Raw genomic sequence first — 19,946 nt, forward strand, 5'->3', positions numbered from 1 at the left:
GGTTCAGCTTAAAGGTTACAAGCAAAACAAAAGCATTTGGGGTTAGCACAGAGGAGTCCACAAGCCAATAAGAAATAAACAGAAATAAACCTAATTGTGTCTTTCTAGACATTTTCTGATTTCTGAGTAGGTTTTAGGTATGATCTGATGATTTCCATACCTGACAAAAAGCTTTTTACAACATAGTCCCAGCCCCGTCTCTGCTCTGTCCCCTCTCTCTGGAGAACAACAGCAAAACAAAGGGAAGTTTTTCCCAATTTTAAAAAGTTCTATCCCTCCCCCCTCCCATTGGCTCTTTTGGTCAGGTGCCCACTCCTTTCCTTTTACCTGTGGGCTTTTTAACCCTTTACAGGTAAAGCAAGTAGAGAACAGCTAATAAGAGGGATTTTATAGCTAGCTGGTTGACTGGGTGTCCATAAAAGGGAGTTCCACCCCCCCCCCCATTTATCACAGGTGCAAAGGAGCACATTTAGGCATGTACTGACAATCTCATCGGTGTTTTCACCGTTTCCTCTATTTGTGTATCAGTCCCTGGCCACCACACACAAAACTCCTGACCAGGACTTTCATTTTAACAATTCCCAAATAGCTTTCATGTAACTCTTGGACTACATATGACCTCAGATTCATAGAAGTAACCATGCTGGTGCCACAACTTAGGGAACCATGATAACACAGTTCCGTGATACACACTTTACTGTTCTTTTTAAGAAAAGAAAGCTGGGAAGAGTTGTTTGTAGGCATAAGTCCATTCATTCATTCATTATAATGTCATATATTTCAGCTAGCAGTGGATCATTTTTTGTTTCATGTTGCCCCAGGGCCTTTGTCACTGCCCAGGATTCAGTTTGTTCCATAGAAGTCATATCTGATTCCACTTCAGTATCCTTGCCTGCTATTGCCAATGGTAGCCGTGACAAACAATCTGCATTAGTTCTTTGAACTCAGTATTGTAACAGTGAGTGCCCAATGTATCGCCTAGCTCTGTAACTCTGCTGCAGCCATTGCCAGTACTCCTTTCTTTGGGTTAAAAATTTAAAGCAGCAGTTATGCTCTGTCTGTACCCAGAGTAAAATGTTTCCCATACAGATATTGGTGAAGTTTTGTAACTCCCCAGACAAAACTCAGAGCTTCTCTGTCAAGTTCAGTATAGTTACATTTGACAGAGGTTAGAGATCTAGAAGCAAAGACAATAGGCCTTTCTCTACAACCTTCCATCACATGAAACTATTGCTCTCATTCCATGTTGGGAACTGTACCAAGCTAACATTTTATGCAAAGATGCGTTGTGGTATGTAAAACCATTTCAGATGCTAATAGCTTATTGGCTTCTTCAAAAGCCTTGGTTCAGCATAGACCAATGCCATTTCTGTCCATTGTGTAACAGTTCATTCAGAGAATGTAATGCTGTAGTAATAGGTAATCATTCACAGGAAGGAACGTAATCATGACATGTTTTGTAGTTGTAGTGCCCGGATGAGTGCCTTCAGCTTTATCTTGCAATTCATGCAAACCATCTTTGTCAATGGTACAGCCACAATATGTAACAATCTTTGAAAAATTCACATTTTTCCTTATTTGCTTTAAGGCCGCACTCAGCCTTGCAAGTGGAGATTCTCAAGGAGTTCAGCACTAGCATCTGTGACCAATATATCATCCAAATTAACACCGAGTGCCAGGAATACCCTGTAGTACCTGGTCCCTGGGTCACTGCCAAATAGTGGGTTTGGATGCAAGCCACATGCTAGCCTGTTATATTGAAATAAGCCCTTTCATGTGTTAATCACGAGGTTGTATTTACCACTGTGTTCAATCTCCGTTTGTAGATAGAGTTGGGCGAGGTTGATATTGGAGAAATGCTTTCCACCAGCTAATGAGGCAAATATAGCTTCTATTTGCGATAAAGGATATTGATCCTCATGCAACACTGGGTTAGTGGTAACCTTGAAATCACTACCAGTAGGGACAGCCACATTCTTTTTCATTACTGGTACTATAGTTATGTTCTATTCTCTCCAGTCAACCTTGGAAATAGTTCCAGAATCTTGTAAATGCTGATGCTCTGTCTCTACTTTTGGCTATATAGCAAAAAGTACTGGACAAGCTTGGTGAGATTTAGGAATTGCTCCTTCTTCAAGCACAAATTTTTGCTTTCATACGTTTTAGGGTTCTGATACCACCCTGAAAGACATCAGCTGCCTTGTCCAAACGTTCATCTAAATTTTTGTTTTTGGCTGGAGTTTATAAAGTTAAGTTTGGTTTTGTTAAGCCTGCAGACAATGCAGGTGTTTCTAGACCAGCTGAATCTCTCTTAGCCATTCTCCATCAATAATACATAGGGTGACCAGACAGCAAGTGTGAAAAATCGGGACGGGATGGGAGGTAATAGGGGCCTATATAAGACAAAACCCCAAATATCGGGACTGTCCCTATAAAATCGGGACATCTGGTCACCCTAATAATACAGCAGCCCATCACTTCACAACATAAAGGTTTTGCACATAAATTTTATAGTAAAAGGTTACTTTTACTGTAATAACACCCAGGGAAGCAAGGATTTCCCCTGTATATGTTTTTAGTATCAGTGGGATTTTCTGCAACTTTACCTCTCAGTAGCCTGTGATAATCCTACAGGAACTGCAGACCCTGTGTTAAGGTTTAAAATGGAGCTTATTCGTTCCACTTGTAATGAAATCCAAATGACACTTAATTTGTCTTAACAGTTGTAGAGATGCAGTAACATTCTCTGTGGACTCTATCAGTGGTTCTCTAACTTTTGTACTGGTGACCTCTTTCACGCAGCAAGCCTCTTAGTGTGATCCCCCCTTATACATTAAAAATACTTTTTTTATATACTTAACACCATTATAATTGCTGGAGGCAAAGCCTGGTTTGGGGTGGAAGCTGACAGCTCGCAACCCCTCATGTAATAACCTTGTGACCCCCCCCAAGAGTTCCTGACCCCCAGTTTGAGAACCCCTGCTCTATATTGTCATCTGCCAGCTGATGACTTTGAAATCCTCTGATATTGCCCTTGTGGGGAGGTGATTATGCTTTTCCCCCAATCTGCACATTTTCTGCCTGCACCCCCAATTTCTTCCTGTTTCTACAGATTGTGTCCTTAAACTAACAATCATTTGCATTGTGAGACTGTTTCCCACAGTGAAAGAATACAGGCTTTGAGCATTTTCTGTGTTGTGCTTTCTGTGTGTGACCCTCAGTTTATTTGTTGCCCATATCACATGATGCTGTTACGGCTCCATGACATCTTTGATAGCTGTCTTCAGCAATTTCTAGCATGTTTTAGAGTCAAATTAGCCTTGGTCAACTAGTGTTTTTGGATTTCTTCATTTTGAACATCACATACAGTACTAACAGCTCCCTTAATTCATTATTTACAGTCTTTCCAAACTGACAGTGCTTTGTTAGTTTCCTAAATCCAGCCTCAGATTCAGAAATTGTTTCATTTTCTTCTTGAATCAGTTCATAAAAGTAGAAATACTCTGCAATCAACAGTGGCTTTGGGGTTGGATGATTTGATGGAGTTTCCACAATCTCAGCAAATGTTTTGTCCTTGAGTTTAACAGGACCTGTTAGCTTACACAGCAGATTGTAAAATTTTAGCCCTCCATTACACTCCATAGAATTGCCACCTGTTTTCCCATCAGGTATTTCATTAGCTATCAGTATAGTTGGGCCAGTCCTCCACTGAGCTATCAAAGAAATCTGTTTCCCCCAAACAGCCAGATATTTCAATTTTTGTCAGAGTGAGCAACTAACTCATAGTCCCAGCAGCTGCAGTTTCCATCTCAGTTTCATTACTTATTAGGCCACTGTAGTCACACTTTGTTTCACTGTATTCCTGGACTAGGAGTTTGTCCTCATCCCCAATTGACTTGTGTGTTTTAAAGAACAGAATGTAATCTGAAGGAATCACAGGGCTCAGTGGGGTCCAAGTATCTGTTTACTAATGACAAACAAGGCCTACCTACTTCTACACAGGGCTGCTCAGTCTGGCAGGGTTCCAGTGGCTTTTAAAACACTCAAGTTAGAGTGCTCAAACTTTTTTAAGGGATATCTACTCTGTTCCTCTACAGTATTTCACAATTTAACTAAACTCCTAAACTAAGCTAGTTGCTTACATATCACACTGCTGACATCTAATGAAGATATTTCCTATACCTTTTAAAGGCAATTATAGGCACTGTTGACTAAGACAGACACAATTTTTTTGTTGTAGTATTGTCCATGCTGACTAATTTCTGTCCTGTTCTTGGTATAAAAGGACAACTATTTTGGGAAGAAATATGTCCTTCCAAGCTAATTTTATAAACCTATGATTGCAAACACAAAACATGACTGAGCAAGTGCCATCAGTGCCCTGGGACTGCTGTCAAAGCAGAGGATATCAAACTATTTCTGTTATAAAAACAAAATTCTGTATGTAGTTATGTGGTGGAGAGGAAATTGCTTATGAGAACAAAAGGAAATGGCAGATGACTGATTGCTTAGGAGAAGGGAATTGCGATGCTCCCAATAGCTTATTTCCAATGGACTGAACATGGTATGCATCTAAAGCCTGCTTCCACCCTGAGAGGTGGGTTTATAAAAATGCCCCTTCTTAATCAATTGAAGATCTACTCCCTGGATATATTAAGAATCACATCTGCTGAATTTAAAGACATTTTTACTCCTAGAAGCATTGAGCACCAGCACAGTTAAAACTGTGACAGAACAGGCTGCTCTACTCTTATGTAGCACCAATAGAATTAATGTTTCAATCAGCCATAACTGCAATCCTATTGAAAGCAATGGGACTCAGGCCATGATCTCAACAGAATGGCGGTAGAGGTGTAACTGAGGGCCTAATTTGACCTGCAGAACCTTTATTACTGGTGATGACATGTGAGAAAGAAAGAACCCAGACTACCTTTTAGAGTCAAGGTTGAGTTTCGAGGGTTAGCAGTTTGGAAATAGATTTATTAGTACAATATGAGATATGGAAATTGTCAGCTCTCATATATCAACAACATCCTTACAGCCATGCTTTAGGTTACAGACATACTTTAAACTGGCAAAGATTTCATTCCTGAGTAACCTGTGTCATTTTACCAATGGGAACGTGAGGCAGAGAGGCGAACTGACTTGCTTAAGGTCACACAAGAACAGGATTGTGAAAAATCCTCTCTCAGGTTTTTCCCACTTTTCCCTTCATTTTTTTAACTTGTCCCTCTGAAGTATTTACGTGAATTGTAATATTCTTGAAAGTTTTTTTGACATTAGAAACAGGCTGGAATTTCTATCCAAGAAAACTTTATTCTACAGGGTTAAAAATAGGAAGTGGTGAGGACAGCAAGGGACTTTTACCTACTGCAAAACAGTGAGTTATAGAATTGTCTATTAAGTAACAGGGAAGGCAGGTGGATACAGCGAAGGCCACGGCAAGCATGTGGAACAAACTCTCAATGATGTTGTTGGAAGTGGGTGGATTTGGGAACTGTTAGAGACTTGGTTTAGTTAATTAATAACTTTCCTGAGTGTCCACATCTAGACGAGCCCTGAGAGACCACAAAGAATAGGAGTGTTCAAGGTCAACTGTGCTGTTTAATGAAGCTTTACACATTAAGCAGAAGAGTAGAACATTGGTGAGTTCAACAATTCTGTAAGTGAGCTGTTTTCAACAGCTATGTTGTAATTAAAAGGTATCCATAATGCTAATTTAAGACACTGTTTAAAGCCTTGCAGCAACTATTCAACAGCAGCAGCTGTATTTAGGGGCGGCTCTGTACCTGTTCAAATACCCCGACTCAAAAAAAAATTCTGATGATGCTATAAGAAAAACTAAAAAAGCAAATACTTGTAGGTTTGAACTTTCTTTTATAAACAACAACATTACCTTAATTTAAAAAGGAAAAAAGGTTATACTTTGTCTTATGGAATTAATAATGAATTCCTTTCCTTCTTAGCATTTAAAATGGAAGATGGTAGCAGGGGAGGTTGTGTCACAATTAGTTGCATCAAAATTATGGAAAATTATGGAAGTAAAAATAGGACTATTGAATTCAGAATTGTCATATTGTAAAAAGTACTCAGCATTTAACAGTTCTGCCTGCTCAGTAACAGTTCAGCATGTTTATAGCACATTGGGATTGGTTTGGTTGAAACTTAGTAATAGTTTAGGTGCTGAAAAAAGCAAACAAGTTGGTAAAAGTATTGCTTTCTAGGCCCAGATTCAAAAAAGCAGTAGGCCTAACTATCTAACTTAACTCGATTATTGTGTTCTTGTATTTTACTTACAGGAGTGTGAGCTTTTCAATTTGGCCTGTTGTAATGTTTGAGGAATAAATATATTCACAAAATGAATATTATGTATTTTCTTCTCCCATCCCCCTTAAAATGTGTGGTTTATTCACACATTTTCCCCCTCTGAGAGAAGAGAGGGAGTTTTTTGCAGATTGGGGGAAGTCACAAACAGCCAGAAGTAGAAGACTGCAAATAACTCAGGAATAGAACTCGTATTATAAGTCAGTTATGCAGACTTGTACCTGAATCACAAGTTCTTCCTGCTACTATTTGTAAATTCTTCCTAAATTTTCTTCGTGCTTAATAGGAAGCAAGGTTTAACTGTTAAACTCAAAAAGTGATGTTAAGCTAGAAATAAACCAGGGACACAGAGCGGGAAAGGAATCTTTTCAAAAGTAAGAATTTACACTACTTAGGTATATAAAGCAATATTTAAAAAGCAAAGAAAACTCTATGAAAGAGACTGACTACTTCATTCAGAACCACATCTTCCATTTAATCAGTTACTTTTTCAGCCAAGAGAAGTTTGCTCTTTCTAATGCAAAATGTCATGTTCAAATAGTTCTTCAAAGAGTCTTTGCAGAACTTATGAAGCTAAAATAATACAAGTTGGCCAGCATAATACAACTGGAATCTGCCTGGAGCTATGCATGTGAACAAGAGCAGGAGTGCAATGCAATGTCTTTCATGATTTAATCTACCTGCAGTGTATCCAGTGAATGCTGCATAGAGCAATGCAAAAGAAAAATATTCTCTCATAATAAACACTCATGAAAAGAACAGAAGATAAAATATTTTGTTAACAATTGTTGAACTTTGTAGCTAAAAACATCACATTCTAGTGCAACATAGAAAACAATCTATCAGTCTAATCTCAGGCCTCAAATATGAGTTTGCTGAATATATTAAAGGGGCAAAGCCTCAGAGTAGTCTCTATTTATGAATGAAAGCTTCATATAAATTTAGTATAAATAAAATTTACTGCACAGCTCATTAAAAAAGGGAAAGTTTTCCCACCCTATTCCTTAAAAAAAAAAAAATTAAGAAAACTTTAGTGCGCCCTTTGAATTGTAAAGACCTGCAAATATTATGGTAATCAACTTTTTGGAATACACTTTTTCTTTTTTTAAAGGGTAAAGCCATGTCTACACTATGGGTGCTACAGCAAGATAGTGATGCTGCTTTAACCCCATAGTATAGATGCAGACTCCAGTGATAGAAGGGGTTTTTCCCATCTCTGTAGGAATTCCACTTCCCCCGTGTGATAACTAGGTTGACGAAAGCATTCTTCTGGTGACCTAGCTGCATCTACACTGGAGTAATTATTTTCAGAGTATCCTACTATTCTTGCCAAAAATATGCCAGATGTAGTTTAGGCAGAGGGATCCCCAAAAAAATCCTAGCTCCAAACACCTCCCAGTGCTGGATACAGTTGAAACTTGAGTCTCCTCCTTTTGGCACCAGACTAATTTCATAACTCATCCTGAACACAATGCCCAATTAATGTCCAAGGGGTTCTGAGGAAGTGAAACCAGAATGGAGAAGACTTGGGATTCCTGACCGTTTGTGCCCCTATGTTATAGGTTTTACCCTCACTCTGGACTTTAGAGTACAGATATGGGGACCTGCATGTGAACCCCTAAACTGAATTACCAGCTTAGATCTGGTTTTGCTGCCACCACTCCCAAGTACTAACGCCCTTCCCTGGTTAGCCTTGAGAGACTTTTTTTACCAATTTTCTGGTAAACACCGATCCAAACCCTTGGATCTTAACACAAGGAGAATTTAACCATTCCCCTTCCTTTCCCCCACCAATTCCTGGTGAGTCCAGATCCAATTCCCTTGGATCCTAACACAAGGAAAAAATAATTAGGGTATTAAAAATAAGACTTTTAATTAAAGAAAAGAAAGGTAAAAGAAAACACTCTGGGCGATAGCATACAAGCTGATTTTCAGACAACAGATTTAAAACACAGAGGATGTTCCCCTGGGCAAAAACTTAGTTACACAAAAATTACCCAATTTGATTATTCCCTAATGCCCAAGATAAGTTACAAAGAAAATAAACATAAACCTATTTATTCCCTTCACAAATACTCACTACTTGATAAGCGGCTGATTTTTGGAGCTTTCCCACTCCGGTTAAAACTGAAAACTGACTTAGACAAAGGGAACTTCCCTCCTTCCTTTTGAAACATTTTGTTCCCCCATTGGTTTCTTTGGTGAGGTGTCAGCTAGGCTAGGTGAACTTCTTAACCCTTTACAGGTAAAAGAGGCATTAACCCTTAACTATTTGTTTATAACACCCTATAACTGAGAAGGCCAGCCTTTTCTTTTATAATTCATCCATAAACCCTCCGAACAGAAGCTTGAGAAAAGGCTCCATCCCAGAGACAAGTATCTGTGGATCATAACTCCAACAGTTTAGAAGTACATTTAAAAATAACAAGCAAGGAGTTTGTATTTCTAAAAGTTTGTATTTCTAAATCCCTGTGTAACAATGAAATTGGTTTTCCAAGCAAACATCCTGCATGTTATTAGTCCCTAAGGTAGGTCATTAGCTCCTACACACATACACAACCCTCATTAATTCACATGAATGACTAGAAGACCCATGGCAAACTGGTGAATTTTGTGAGTTAGCAAGTGAGCAATTAAAAACCCAAGGATACAGCATTGTAAGAGATTTTATTAATTTGACAAGTGTAGTTTAATGTTGTTGGTGAAAATTCATATTGTGATCACAAATTTAATAAAAGTAGGAAGTGTTTTCATTGTTAGGAACTCAGGTTTTTAGGTTTGTTGTGTTTTATAAAAATATGAGAGCCAACTCACATCTTAGCTATTCTTGTTTTAATAAAATGTTTTCCACAGTGGTCTATTCTGATCAATTTCTGACAACTTAATATCTAAAAATATTAACTAAAATTCACATGGCACTAACAATCAAGTTAATGTTGCATAGTTTACATATGAAAGTGGTCAGTAAGAAATAATAGGATTTATGAAATCTTTCAAAAGTTTTTATACCATATTTCCCCTATCACCAAGACACATTTATTTTCTATAGTACCAGTCAGACTCAAGATATACAAATGAATCCACTGAATTATACTAATGTGGTGACTGTTTCCAAAGGAGCAACCAATGTGCACTTGTTACAGTAGCTCCCATGCAGTTTTGAAAATAACATTTACTGCAAGGAGAAATGTTGGCCTCAAGTATGTTCCCCCAATTATTTAGAAGAAATATCATGGGATTTTAACTTGCATTTGAACAGCCACTAGAAATGAGCAGAAAAGAACTGGTTTTAACATTGTCCAAAGTAGCATCACTAATATTCCCCAAACACTACCTTAGGGTCTAATAACTTGCAGTGAAATATAGTCCCTAGATATAACCCATGTACTGTTCAGTGTAAGGTAGACATTAGCAGAGTTTAGGTTCATCCAGGATAAAACTGTTTTCTATTCTTTAAAATAGGACAATTATCCCAGGCTCAGTCTTGGCAGGAGGGTCTATATCTTTTATAATTTCATTAACCTAGATCATGTAACTACAGATGATCATTTTATCATTAATTATAAGCCATTTGTCTCAGTATGATTCATGGCCATGAGTTTCACGTTAAATCATTTTGTAAAGCTATTTCATCTGCATTAAATTATTGTCTTTTAATTTCACTGCCTGGCCCCTTGTTATAAGAAAAGATAAATAGAAGCACCCAAACAACCATCTCTATACAAGTCATGATTTTATACCACTATCATGGTATTACCTATTGTCTTTTCTTTAAACCAGAAAGTTTTAGCCTTTTTAATCTTTCCTCACATATGGTTTTCCCCATACATCTAATATTTTTATTGTTTCTCTCTGACTCTTCTCACTTTCGATTATATCATCCTTTTCTGAATCTGTTCAGTTCTGGGCCACCATTCACCCAACTTCAGATTCTAACAAGCTCTCTGTTTAAAAAAGCTTTCCTTAGAGTCCTCCCCCAAAGATTTGGAAGTTGGTTATACTACAAGCACTATTACTCAGTGGCTCAACTACAAGGGAAAGAGTGAAAAGAAATAGGTAAGCAGCGGTCAGTGTATTGCAGTAACACAGACGAAGTATGAAGGTGGCAAGAGACGAGAGGGGGCACCTGAAAAAGAAATAGCTTAAAAACAGAAGAGTGCCCTGAAGAGGTGAATATTTGGTCGTCTTTTTCTTTATTATTTGTGTTACAGTAACACCTAGAGGCCTCAACTGAGATCTTGGTGCAACTGTACAAATAGTAAATGCTAGCCCCTGTCCTGAAGAGCTCATAATCTGCCTAGACAAGACCTTTGGTGGGAGAAAAGAGAGAGGCACAGAGAGGGGAAGTAACTCACCCAAGGTCAGACAGCAGGAATTGACCCTAGGTCTCCTGAGTCCCAGTCCAGAGCCCTTTCTGCCTCTCACCATAACGTCCAATGTGGAAGAGATCCCAAAGGGCAGGCAAGTGGGTTTCCCCCAGGTAACACTCACCTGATTAGGAAGACACATCATCATTCTATTGAGTAGACTGAGGTGGTTTTTTTAATTGCTATAAAAGACATCAATAGTTTCATCAACTAGCATTCTTCAAGCAGTTCTCAAATGCCAGTTTATCCTTCTCCCATTATTAGGGTCGACATTAAAACAAAGGTGGACATGCACACAGGGTTGACATCACACCAGACAAAAGGATACAAAACATTGTACTCAGATAGGTTTTTTGGGCCATTGTGTACAGAGATTTTGCTGAACCTTATTACAAAAAGCAGTGACCCTCCTGCCTAGTGCAGTCTAGCTCTGTTGCTTTGAATGGAATCAGTGCAGAAACATTTAACATGGAAAACACTGGCACATTCACACACTAATCCTCTCCAAACCCATTTTACTCTCTCCCCCTAAACCTCTTCATGCCAGGACAGTACTTGAAACACCAAACTGACAAGATAGTCTGTACACAAAGATTTAAAAGATTGAAAATTAAATCACTTTTTCTGTCTTGAATTCAGTGGCTCTCAACTTTTCCAGACTACTGTACCCCTTTCAGGAGTCTGATTTGTCTTGCCTAACCCCAAGTTTCACCTCACTTAAAAACTACTTGCTTACAAAATCAGACAAACATACAAAAATGTCACAGCACACTGTTACTGACAAATTGCTTGCTTTCTTGTTTTTACCATATATAAATCAATTGGAATATAAATATTGTACTTACATTTCAGTGTACAGTATATATAGCAGTATAAACAAGCCATTGTATGCCATTTTAGTTTGTACTGCCTTCCCTAGTGCTTTTGATGTAGCCTGTTGTAAAACTAGGCAAATATCTAGATGAGTTGATGTACCCCCGGAATATCTCTGTGTACCCCATGGGGTACACGTGCCTCTGGTTGAGAACCACTGGCCTAATGTACTGCTTTTGAACTCATAAATTTTGCAAAAAGCCTGTTCCAGTGGAAATGGTTTTGCTGCTGCAGTCATTAGCTCTACAATTCCTCAATAGCACAAAGCACATAGAGAGCAAAAGAAGTGTATAAACAAGATGTGTTGCGCAATATTTGCAGTAAGTTATAATTAAACTGTACTCAAATTGGAAGGAAACATAAGAGGGATGTACCTACTTCATTTATGCTTTCATAAATATTTTGCCTGTTGTACAAATAATTATGATAAGCAATTCTTAGAATTTTTCCTCCTATTTTCAGTCAATGAAAGTAAGAGGAAGTATAGTATAACTACCTATAAGCCTCCCCCAACCCAGTTCAAGCACTTTGGAATATGCCAAAGCCTACAACCCATACGATATTTAAAACTCTTAAGGTAGTCACCTTTCAAGAAGAACACAAGACTGCTCAATCTTAACAGGTAAATTCAGATTAAAACACTTAGTTTTTGTAGTTTACCTTTGCCACTTTTGCCAATTTTTAGAAGTATGCTCTCAAGCATTTACTGCCCCATAGTCCATAGTTAATCTTGTCCTCCCACTTGATCCCAGATTGAGAGCTGTCCTAACAATACTTAGAGTTACAGATATCACAATCATTTCTATGGTAACAAATTGAGAAGCCTGAAACACAGGATTACAATTCTGTGCAAGATCAGGAAGTCAGGTTAAGAGTTCTTACGTAGGTCTGCAACAGCAGCCAAGAACAAAGTATAAGAAAAAACACTTTTTATTCATCAACTTTTTGCAGTTTTGTTTCACAGTGAAAATACTCAAGTGTATATTTTTAGTTAGCTACTTATCCTAAAGCCCAGCACACTGTTTATGTGGTTTTCAGTTTATGTTTATTTTCAATCTATTTAAGAATCAGGATTTTGATTAAAAAAATAAAGTTTAGAGATCCACTGATGAAGAGTGGTAGGTAATTTTTCTTTATACCATCACACTAAATATATGGAAGAGCTTTTTACTATCTATCAATAAAAGTGGTGCTAAACGGGTATGCCTACAAGCAGCTGTGCCGACATTAATTATCTGACTCTGAATCTACAGATAAATAATGGGAAGGAAGTAGGTATGTCGAAGCCTAAAATACATAGTAACTAATGTCTGTTCTGAGTTAACAAAACATGTTTCTGCTCCTGTGCTATTAATACCAGAGTGGAAGTAAATATTTATTGCATAAAAGCAGTCCAAATGCTCTCATAAATAATGAGACTCTTAGTACAAATGGTGTCCTGTCAGTTCATGCATTGTTTAATATCTATACCCCAGGACTAATGGACCTTATTTAATGGCCTCTGAACACCTAATGCATGAACTGTAATATAGACTGATACTAACAAGTTTCACACAACAATATGGCACTTTGATTGCTCAACTTCTATGATCAGCCATTACTATGCAGAAAACTGGAGTTCAGAGTAACCTTCAGTCTCAGAAGAGTAACATGGAGGCAGCGATCGTGGCATCTTTAAAACGTTAGGCCCAGACCCCAAAAGATTCCTCTTGACTTCAGTGGAACTAAGTCCCCCATCCTGCTCTCATTTATTTAAATGAAACAGGATCAGCTCTTCATTGTGACCAGAACTGGTTGCAGGGCTGGGCCAGAGAAAGCAACACATGGCAACGTGAAATTAGAGGCAATATATTTCAGAGTTATCTTGTTAAATATATAGACTGGCTGTCCAATCTCCATGTATCACAGGTACCAGTGAAGAGTTACGTTGGGGGTGTGGAAAGCTAGCTTTGATTTACTTGGTAAAATAGTAATTATCCTAATCAGTTGAATCTAGCCCCTTAAATATCTCTTTTTACACCCTGGAATAAAAGATGGATGTTCACCAGCTGGATTCTTTATATTTCCAATTATATGGCCGAAGAACTTGATTTATCCCATGGTAAGTAGTGAAAGTTTGTTTGTATTTAACCTCCTAGAAAAAATACTTGCAACACTATGCAGGAGGCATGTCAAGCTACCAAACACAAGCTTTGAAAAGGGTACTTCTTACAAATAATTTTTACAAATGCAAGTATTTTAGTAAGTCTGCCTTTTCATTATCAGTAGAAGACACCTAAACATTTGAAAGGAAAATATTGCTATATCTGACTCCGCAAAAGCTTGTCAAGACCTAAGTTGTTTGTTTTTAAATAAGGAGGTTACATTAAACACTGCAGAGGATGGTGTTACCAGAACTTGTTTGATAAAGCAAAAGAAAAATTAATGTTAAAAAATGCAAACTGTTTACGGAAGGTAAGTTGCTTGAAAAATAACGTCATTATCTAGTCCTTGATCAGAGATCTATTTGAAATTGACAGCTATTAACATGAGTTAGAATACCTTCTCCTTGTATCATTTCAAATAAGGAATCAGTGCTTTCTGTATTTTCTGCCAGGAAAGAGGGAATTGCAGTTTTCATACAATTTCAAGTTATGTACTCAAAGAAGAAACTAATATTTAACCACTGAATATGCTTGTGATCTAGTATATAGTTCAGCTATATTGGCTGAGACTCTACATAGTGACCAGTGGAGTTTGGCATTATCTAACAGTATGCAGGTAAAACTGGTCTCTAGAAGTGCATTCAGTGCCAAATTATAGTAAAGGTAAAGATCATAATGTATCAGATTCAAGAGGGGACAGGCAGTTGCTACACTGGACAAGATATACCCTTCTATGAGAACATGACACTATTCATGGGGAGTGTAAGTACATGGTGGTGAGCTAAACCTTCTGCTATGTAATATTCTGTAATTAGAGTTTAGCAGAGAGCTGACTGAAAATGGTGAAAGGCTTTTTGTTGTTGTTTGTTTGTTTGATTGGTTCATGCGATTTCACACCCCAAGTTCTGAAAACCTTGCAAAAACATTACATTTTTTCAAAATTAAACAAAATCTCAGAGTCCCTCTTAATCAAATATTTGGAAGGCAGGGTTGGCATTGGTACTGTTCCGCTTTAGACTCTTGAAAAAGATAGTATTCTTGACTTGCAGCCTTATCAACTTCTGATCAATTTCAATAATAATTTGCACGTACATAGTACTTAAATGTTTAAGTAGGTCTCATAACACACCACGAGGAACCCAAAATTACTATGTCCACAATTAGACCATCAAATTCCAGTCTCAAACCACATTCACTAGAGAACAATGCCTCCCAGATAAGTACCTGGATCTTAGCTTCCACATCTATAGTACAGTGGCAATTGCACAGGATTTAAGATGTCTACAGCTATACATAGGTAGGTAAAACAGGAAAATGTATGAACTGCATCCAGATAAAGGAAACAGCAGAAGAGTCTTAAGAGAAGTTCTGTAATTTTTCTGCAACCGGACAGGGCATTGGCTAAAAGGGAGAAAAAAGTTATACAACTTCTAAGAAGAGCTGTGCAAATATTTTGCTGATCTCTGTGTATCTGGAGCTCTAATCTACCTGCATTATTATAGGTTGGATTGTATTTCCCATGGAATTAGAATAGCTGTCTGCTAGGATTGTATAGCAATGGAGATTTTGAAAGATTCTCTGCTATTCTTTAATTCTGCTTTATAATTTCCTTAACTTGCTACTTCATATGCAGAATGTAAAAATCATTGCAGACATATTCATCAGATGAGAAAAAAAACTTAGACAAGCCACCAGTGACACAGGTAATATCTAACAATACACAATTATTTTGAGAGCTTGACTACCCCACTGAATTGAATATGAGTAAGTAATAGACTGCTTTTTTGTTTTAAACTACATTTATTACTCTATACATATACTTCATAACTGATTGCTTTGCAAACAGTTGTCTGTAGAAACTCTTTTTAAACATGAAAGAAAAATCCAAGCAGATCCAGAGATTTTATAGAAGTCTGCAATTAGAAATCCTGTGCAAAATGTACCTCCCTGGTTTATTTAGTAATAGGCAGTTGACACACACAAATTCAGCATTCTGTTTGCCAGTAAAAAATGCTCTATGAGCCAAAGTGGGTAAGCAGATGCAACTTACGAGGTCAAATGAAGTTGTCTGCTTATAGCAAGGCTGAAGGTAGCTCTGGTGTTATACTAGTCACTTCAGTATTGTGAATGCAAGACTTAGCCAATACACCTAATTTATGGAGGGTTTTTCATAGTCATTACTAAAAGTACATTTCAAATCACCACAATTGACAACATGGCAGTCATTTTAATAAAACCTCTAAAATCTGCTTTAATGTATTCCATAAGGCTGATGCTAGCTCGTTTGGCTGAAGAGGTATCATGCATACTCACAGTACAAGGTAAGTTCCAGGAACAGTACATTAATACTCATGTCTCCTATCCACCCAAGAAATTCCTAAACTACATTAAAATCATATTGAAAGCTGTATCGATGTATTTTTCTTCCACGTTACATTCACACTAAAGACTTTAAAAAAAAAAATTCTTCCCTTCAAGACAGGAACTGAGACACTGCACAGCAGATCAAGTGCATATGTCTGTTTTTTAACAAAAGACCTTGGATTTAAGTGGCTGTTACTTTCCTATCCACCATGAAATCATGATTCCTTTATGTCTCCCTACTGATATTAGCTGTTCCTTTCTGGAAGAACAGGATGAATAGATGCTCTATATTTCCAGCCCAGTCTCAAGATTTGTTGCTAAAATCAATTTAGATTATTTGTGTAGTCTTTAAATAAAAGTCTCATTTTAAAAAAATTGCTTTTCAACAACGTGCTTGTAGGTTTGCTTTTATATTGCTTTTATGATAAAGAAAAAAAACGTGTTAGTAGTTTTTCACTTATGTCCCAAACAGGGAAAAGCTTCAGAAGACTTGAGACATAACTAGACAAACAGCCTCCAACAAACCTTTTTTTGCCATCTGTAGCAAAGCCGTATTAAATACCTAATTCTGATTTTTTTTTTTACTGCACTGTACAATATGTTCATCAAACTGACAGTTAAGTATCAGAGGGGTAGCCATGTTAGTCTGGATCTGTAAAAATTTCTTACGAGGGGGCACTAACACGTATATTCCCATCACGCTATTTGCCAGTGTTACTTTAAAAACATGTGGAAGAGACATGGAATGTAGAAGTAGTAAGGACCATTCATTCTCATGGTCTTAAGCACCAACTTTGGTGCCAGAGATGCTATGCTTTTAGGAAAAAAGATTACTGTAGTACGACTTCTTGAGAGTACAATTAACTTAAAGCTCGTGATTTGTCAAACGGATGATGGAATTAGTTTTCACTGCAGGTTAATTCCACTAGGAATAGTGCACTATTTGTTGCAAAAAGTGTAGAACTCCCTGTAATAAAAGATTTTTTTTCTTTGCTTTTGTTTTAAAAAAAATAATAATGAATTAACCTTGCACTTGGGCAGCCTCCAAACTAGCAGTGGCTTCCTGCTGTGCTGCTTCCACAGCAGAGGATGCATCTGCAACTGGTGATTCTTTTTCCACTTCAGCTTCTGTGGATACCACAGACCTCTCATTCTGTTCTGTAGATTCATCAGCAGTTAGTGCTTCAGCCTCTTCTGTAGGTGCCTCTGTGGCCTGCTCGCTTGCTTCAGTGACTTCAGCTATCTCCAGTTCATCACCTTTTAAGGATTTAGTTAATACAATAAAGCAAGTGTAAAGTGTATGCATGCAACAGGAAAACAAGTTCACCATTTGCTTTCACCATCTTATTTAAACTTACAATGAAAAAAATTTGTTCATTTTGTGGTTGAGATTTTCCATATAAAAGTCAAGGAACTCAAAGTTAGTCCCTGCATCAGATAATGTTTAAAATGTCATTAAGCCATATTCTCAATCATTAGCTTAGCTTTACTACCATGTCACTATAATGGAAAGGAAAATATGGCTTAAAGCAAGTGGTTGACAACAAAGAAAATAATAGAATGAGTACGCACACACAAAGTGTGTCAGAAACCATGCCAGAGGTATGTAAGATTTATGGGTCCAAACTGGTTCTCATTGAAGGACTCAATAGCAAAACAGATATTGACTTCTTTGGAAGTAGGATCAGAGTCCACATTCCAGCTGTACCCACTGGTGAAGTTATCTAAACATGGAATACAACACATTAACTGTCCTGCTTAGAAGCTCTTATGCAGTTTAGCACCATGTCAGAGTTGCAGTTCAAGAGTAATGGCATTCATAAATAATTAAGGAAAGTAAAGCCCACTCTCTCTATATATGGGACAGAAACAAAACAAAACAAAAACAACAGAAGACACTTATTAAAAAACTAGGTGTATAAAATAGAGAAACAGTTTGTAAACACTAAACCATAGTTGATCATCCAGAGACTGGAGATTCATGTAGCCATTTACGACTGATGATTTTCTTGTTTGCAAACCTGAGCTCTCTCTCTTTTAGGTTTGCCTGCATCTCTGTGTATAAAATTGTTCAGCAGCAGTGAAACCCCGTGTTGTCTCATCAGAATGAACTACTTCAGACTCAAGTGGGATTAAAAAAATAATTAAAATGAATACAGTCCAAGGCAAGAGGGCATGCAAAGAACACACACACATAAAAACCACACAAACATCACACAAGTTGGCAAATTGAAACAGTGCGCCATATGTTCATTGTTAGTTAACCCTCACACCAAATTCACCAGGTGAAGAACGGAACTGGAAAGAGTTGTATAACAGTTGCAGGCAGGCAGGCAGAGAAAGAAAATAAAAAAGCTTAAAGAGACATTGTCAGGCTAAAAAAATAATCCTGTTTTTAAAAATGTTAGTATTTTGGATTAAAAGGGAGGGCCATATGCCATTTACTTACTTTTTGCATTTCACTCAGTTAGGAGAATGCGAATAGATGGGGAGGGGGGCATTAAACTGACCGGTCAGTTTCACTCCCTGGTTCTCATGCACTAGCACAGGGCTGCATTGTTTGGGTTTAAACTCAAACAAAATCGGATTCCATTGGTTAAAAAACAAAACAAAAAAAAACCCTTCACACTAAATAGGATCAAGTTACCTGACTGTGTCCCTTAGTATCTTTCCAACAAACTAAGCTTTATCACACAAAGACCAGAGTAACAGGCAAGCTCAACATTCAATACACTTTATTGGACAGTCAAATATACAAGTGCATTCATTCAAAACAGCCAGCTCCTTAAAAATCTCAAAGTTGCCTTCTACAGGATATATTCAGTAGCTCAATATGGTTTGGCCTTGCAAATGTAAAGCTAGTATTTATTAAGTCTCACAAGTGTGAAGTTTTACAGTAGAAGGCATAAAGTCATCCCAAGGTAGGCTGCGAGGTATGCAATGGTGAAGGATTATCCCTTTGTTTGTATTTTACATCCTCAGGTTTGGAAAGACAGATTTCCCTTGTATTTTATTCTGGAAAGTGTAAAAGTAGAGTAATGATTAGAAAGGCTGAATCAGCTTTTACAATTAAAAGTTAAATTAAGAAAAAATTACCACTAAAAAGCAGATCAGAAACAAGTTTGAAGAGGGGGACACAATAGAACAAGAAAGGAGGACACATAAGCAAATGCATGCACTCAAAGGATAAAATTGAAATGTACTCCGTTGCGGCAAACATTCATTTTATAATAAGATAATTCCCTAAGATTTTCCACCACTATTTCTCGTCATGCTCCTCCCAGAGACTTTAAAATCCACTATTACATTCTGTGTTTGTTAAAGTCTGGTTTATAGATCAATAGGAGTTTAAAAGGTTTGCTATTAGAGGTGGTTGCAATTTCTGAAGTTTTCAAATAACCAAATTAAAAATGAACTTGAAAAAAGCATTTGATATTTCTCCCTTTTTTGACCACTTCTATTTGCTGTATGCTGTAGTTCTTTTGTATAAATTATTTTGGGAGGGCTGTGTGCCTTCTGAGAATTAAGTATTTTTGGGAAAAAACATTTAACAGAGAAAATGACATTGCTTAATTTAAGGAAAGGAAAGACAAATGACTGGTAGAAAGTGAAGGAAATTCTCCCTCTAACCTAACCATCTATTCCCTGGTTGTAAATTCCAGTCCTTCTAGCCAAATGGTTGCCTCCTCTGTGTTACATTAATAATAGTAAGTAAATATAACTATTATTTGTATCATGCTAAGAGAGTGTACTGGGATGTGTTTATCTCTGTCCACTGTTTAGTACTGTTCCTCAACATCCAAAAAAAAAAAAAAAAAAAAATCAGAAATTTCTCAAATAAGTCACTACCTGTAGCATCATCTAGCTTTAAAGG

General features: G+C 37.3%; 1 protein-coding gene across 1 annotated transcript in view; it reads right to left on the reverse strand.

The window, feature by feature from the left end:
- Positions 1-19,946, reverse strand: part of MGARP (mitochondria localized glutamic acid rich protein) — a 43,032-nt gene that overhangs the window by 16,484 nt on the left and 6,602 nt on the right. Inside the window, 1 exon segment of the mRNA XM_034771121.1 lies at positions 17,099-17,329. Within this exon segment, the coding sequence (XP_034627012.1) occupies positions 17,099-17,329 (231 nt within the window).

The sequence above is a fragment of the Trachemys scripta genome, chromosome 5 (genome assembly GCF_013100865.1).
Source record: "Trachemys scripta elegans isolate TJP31775 chromosome 5, CAS_Tse_1.0, whole genome shotgun sequence".
In the NCBI taxonomy this organism is placed as follows: domain Eukaryota; kingdom Metazoa; phylum Chordata; order Testudines; family Emydidae; genus Trachemys; species Trachemys scripta.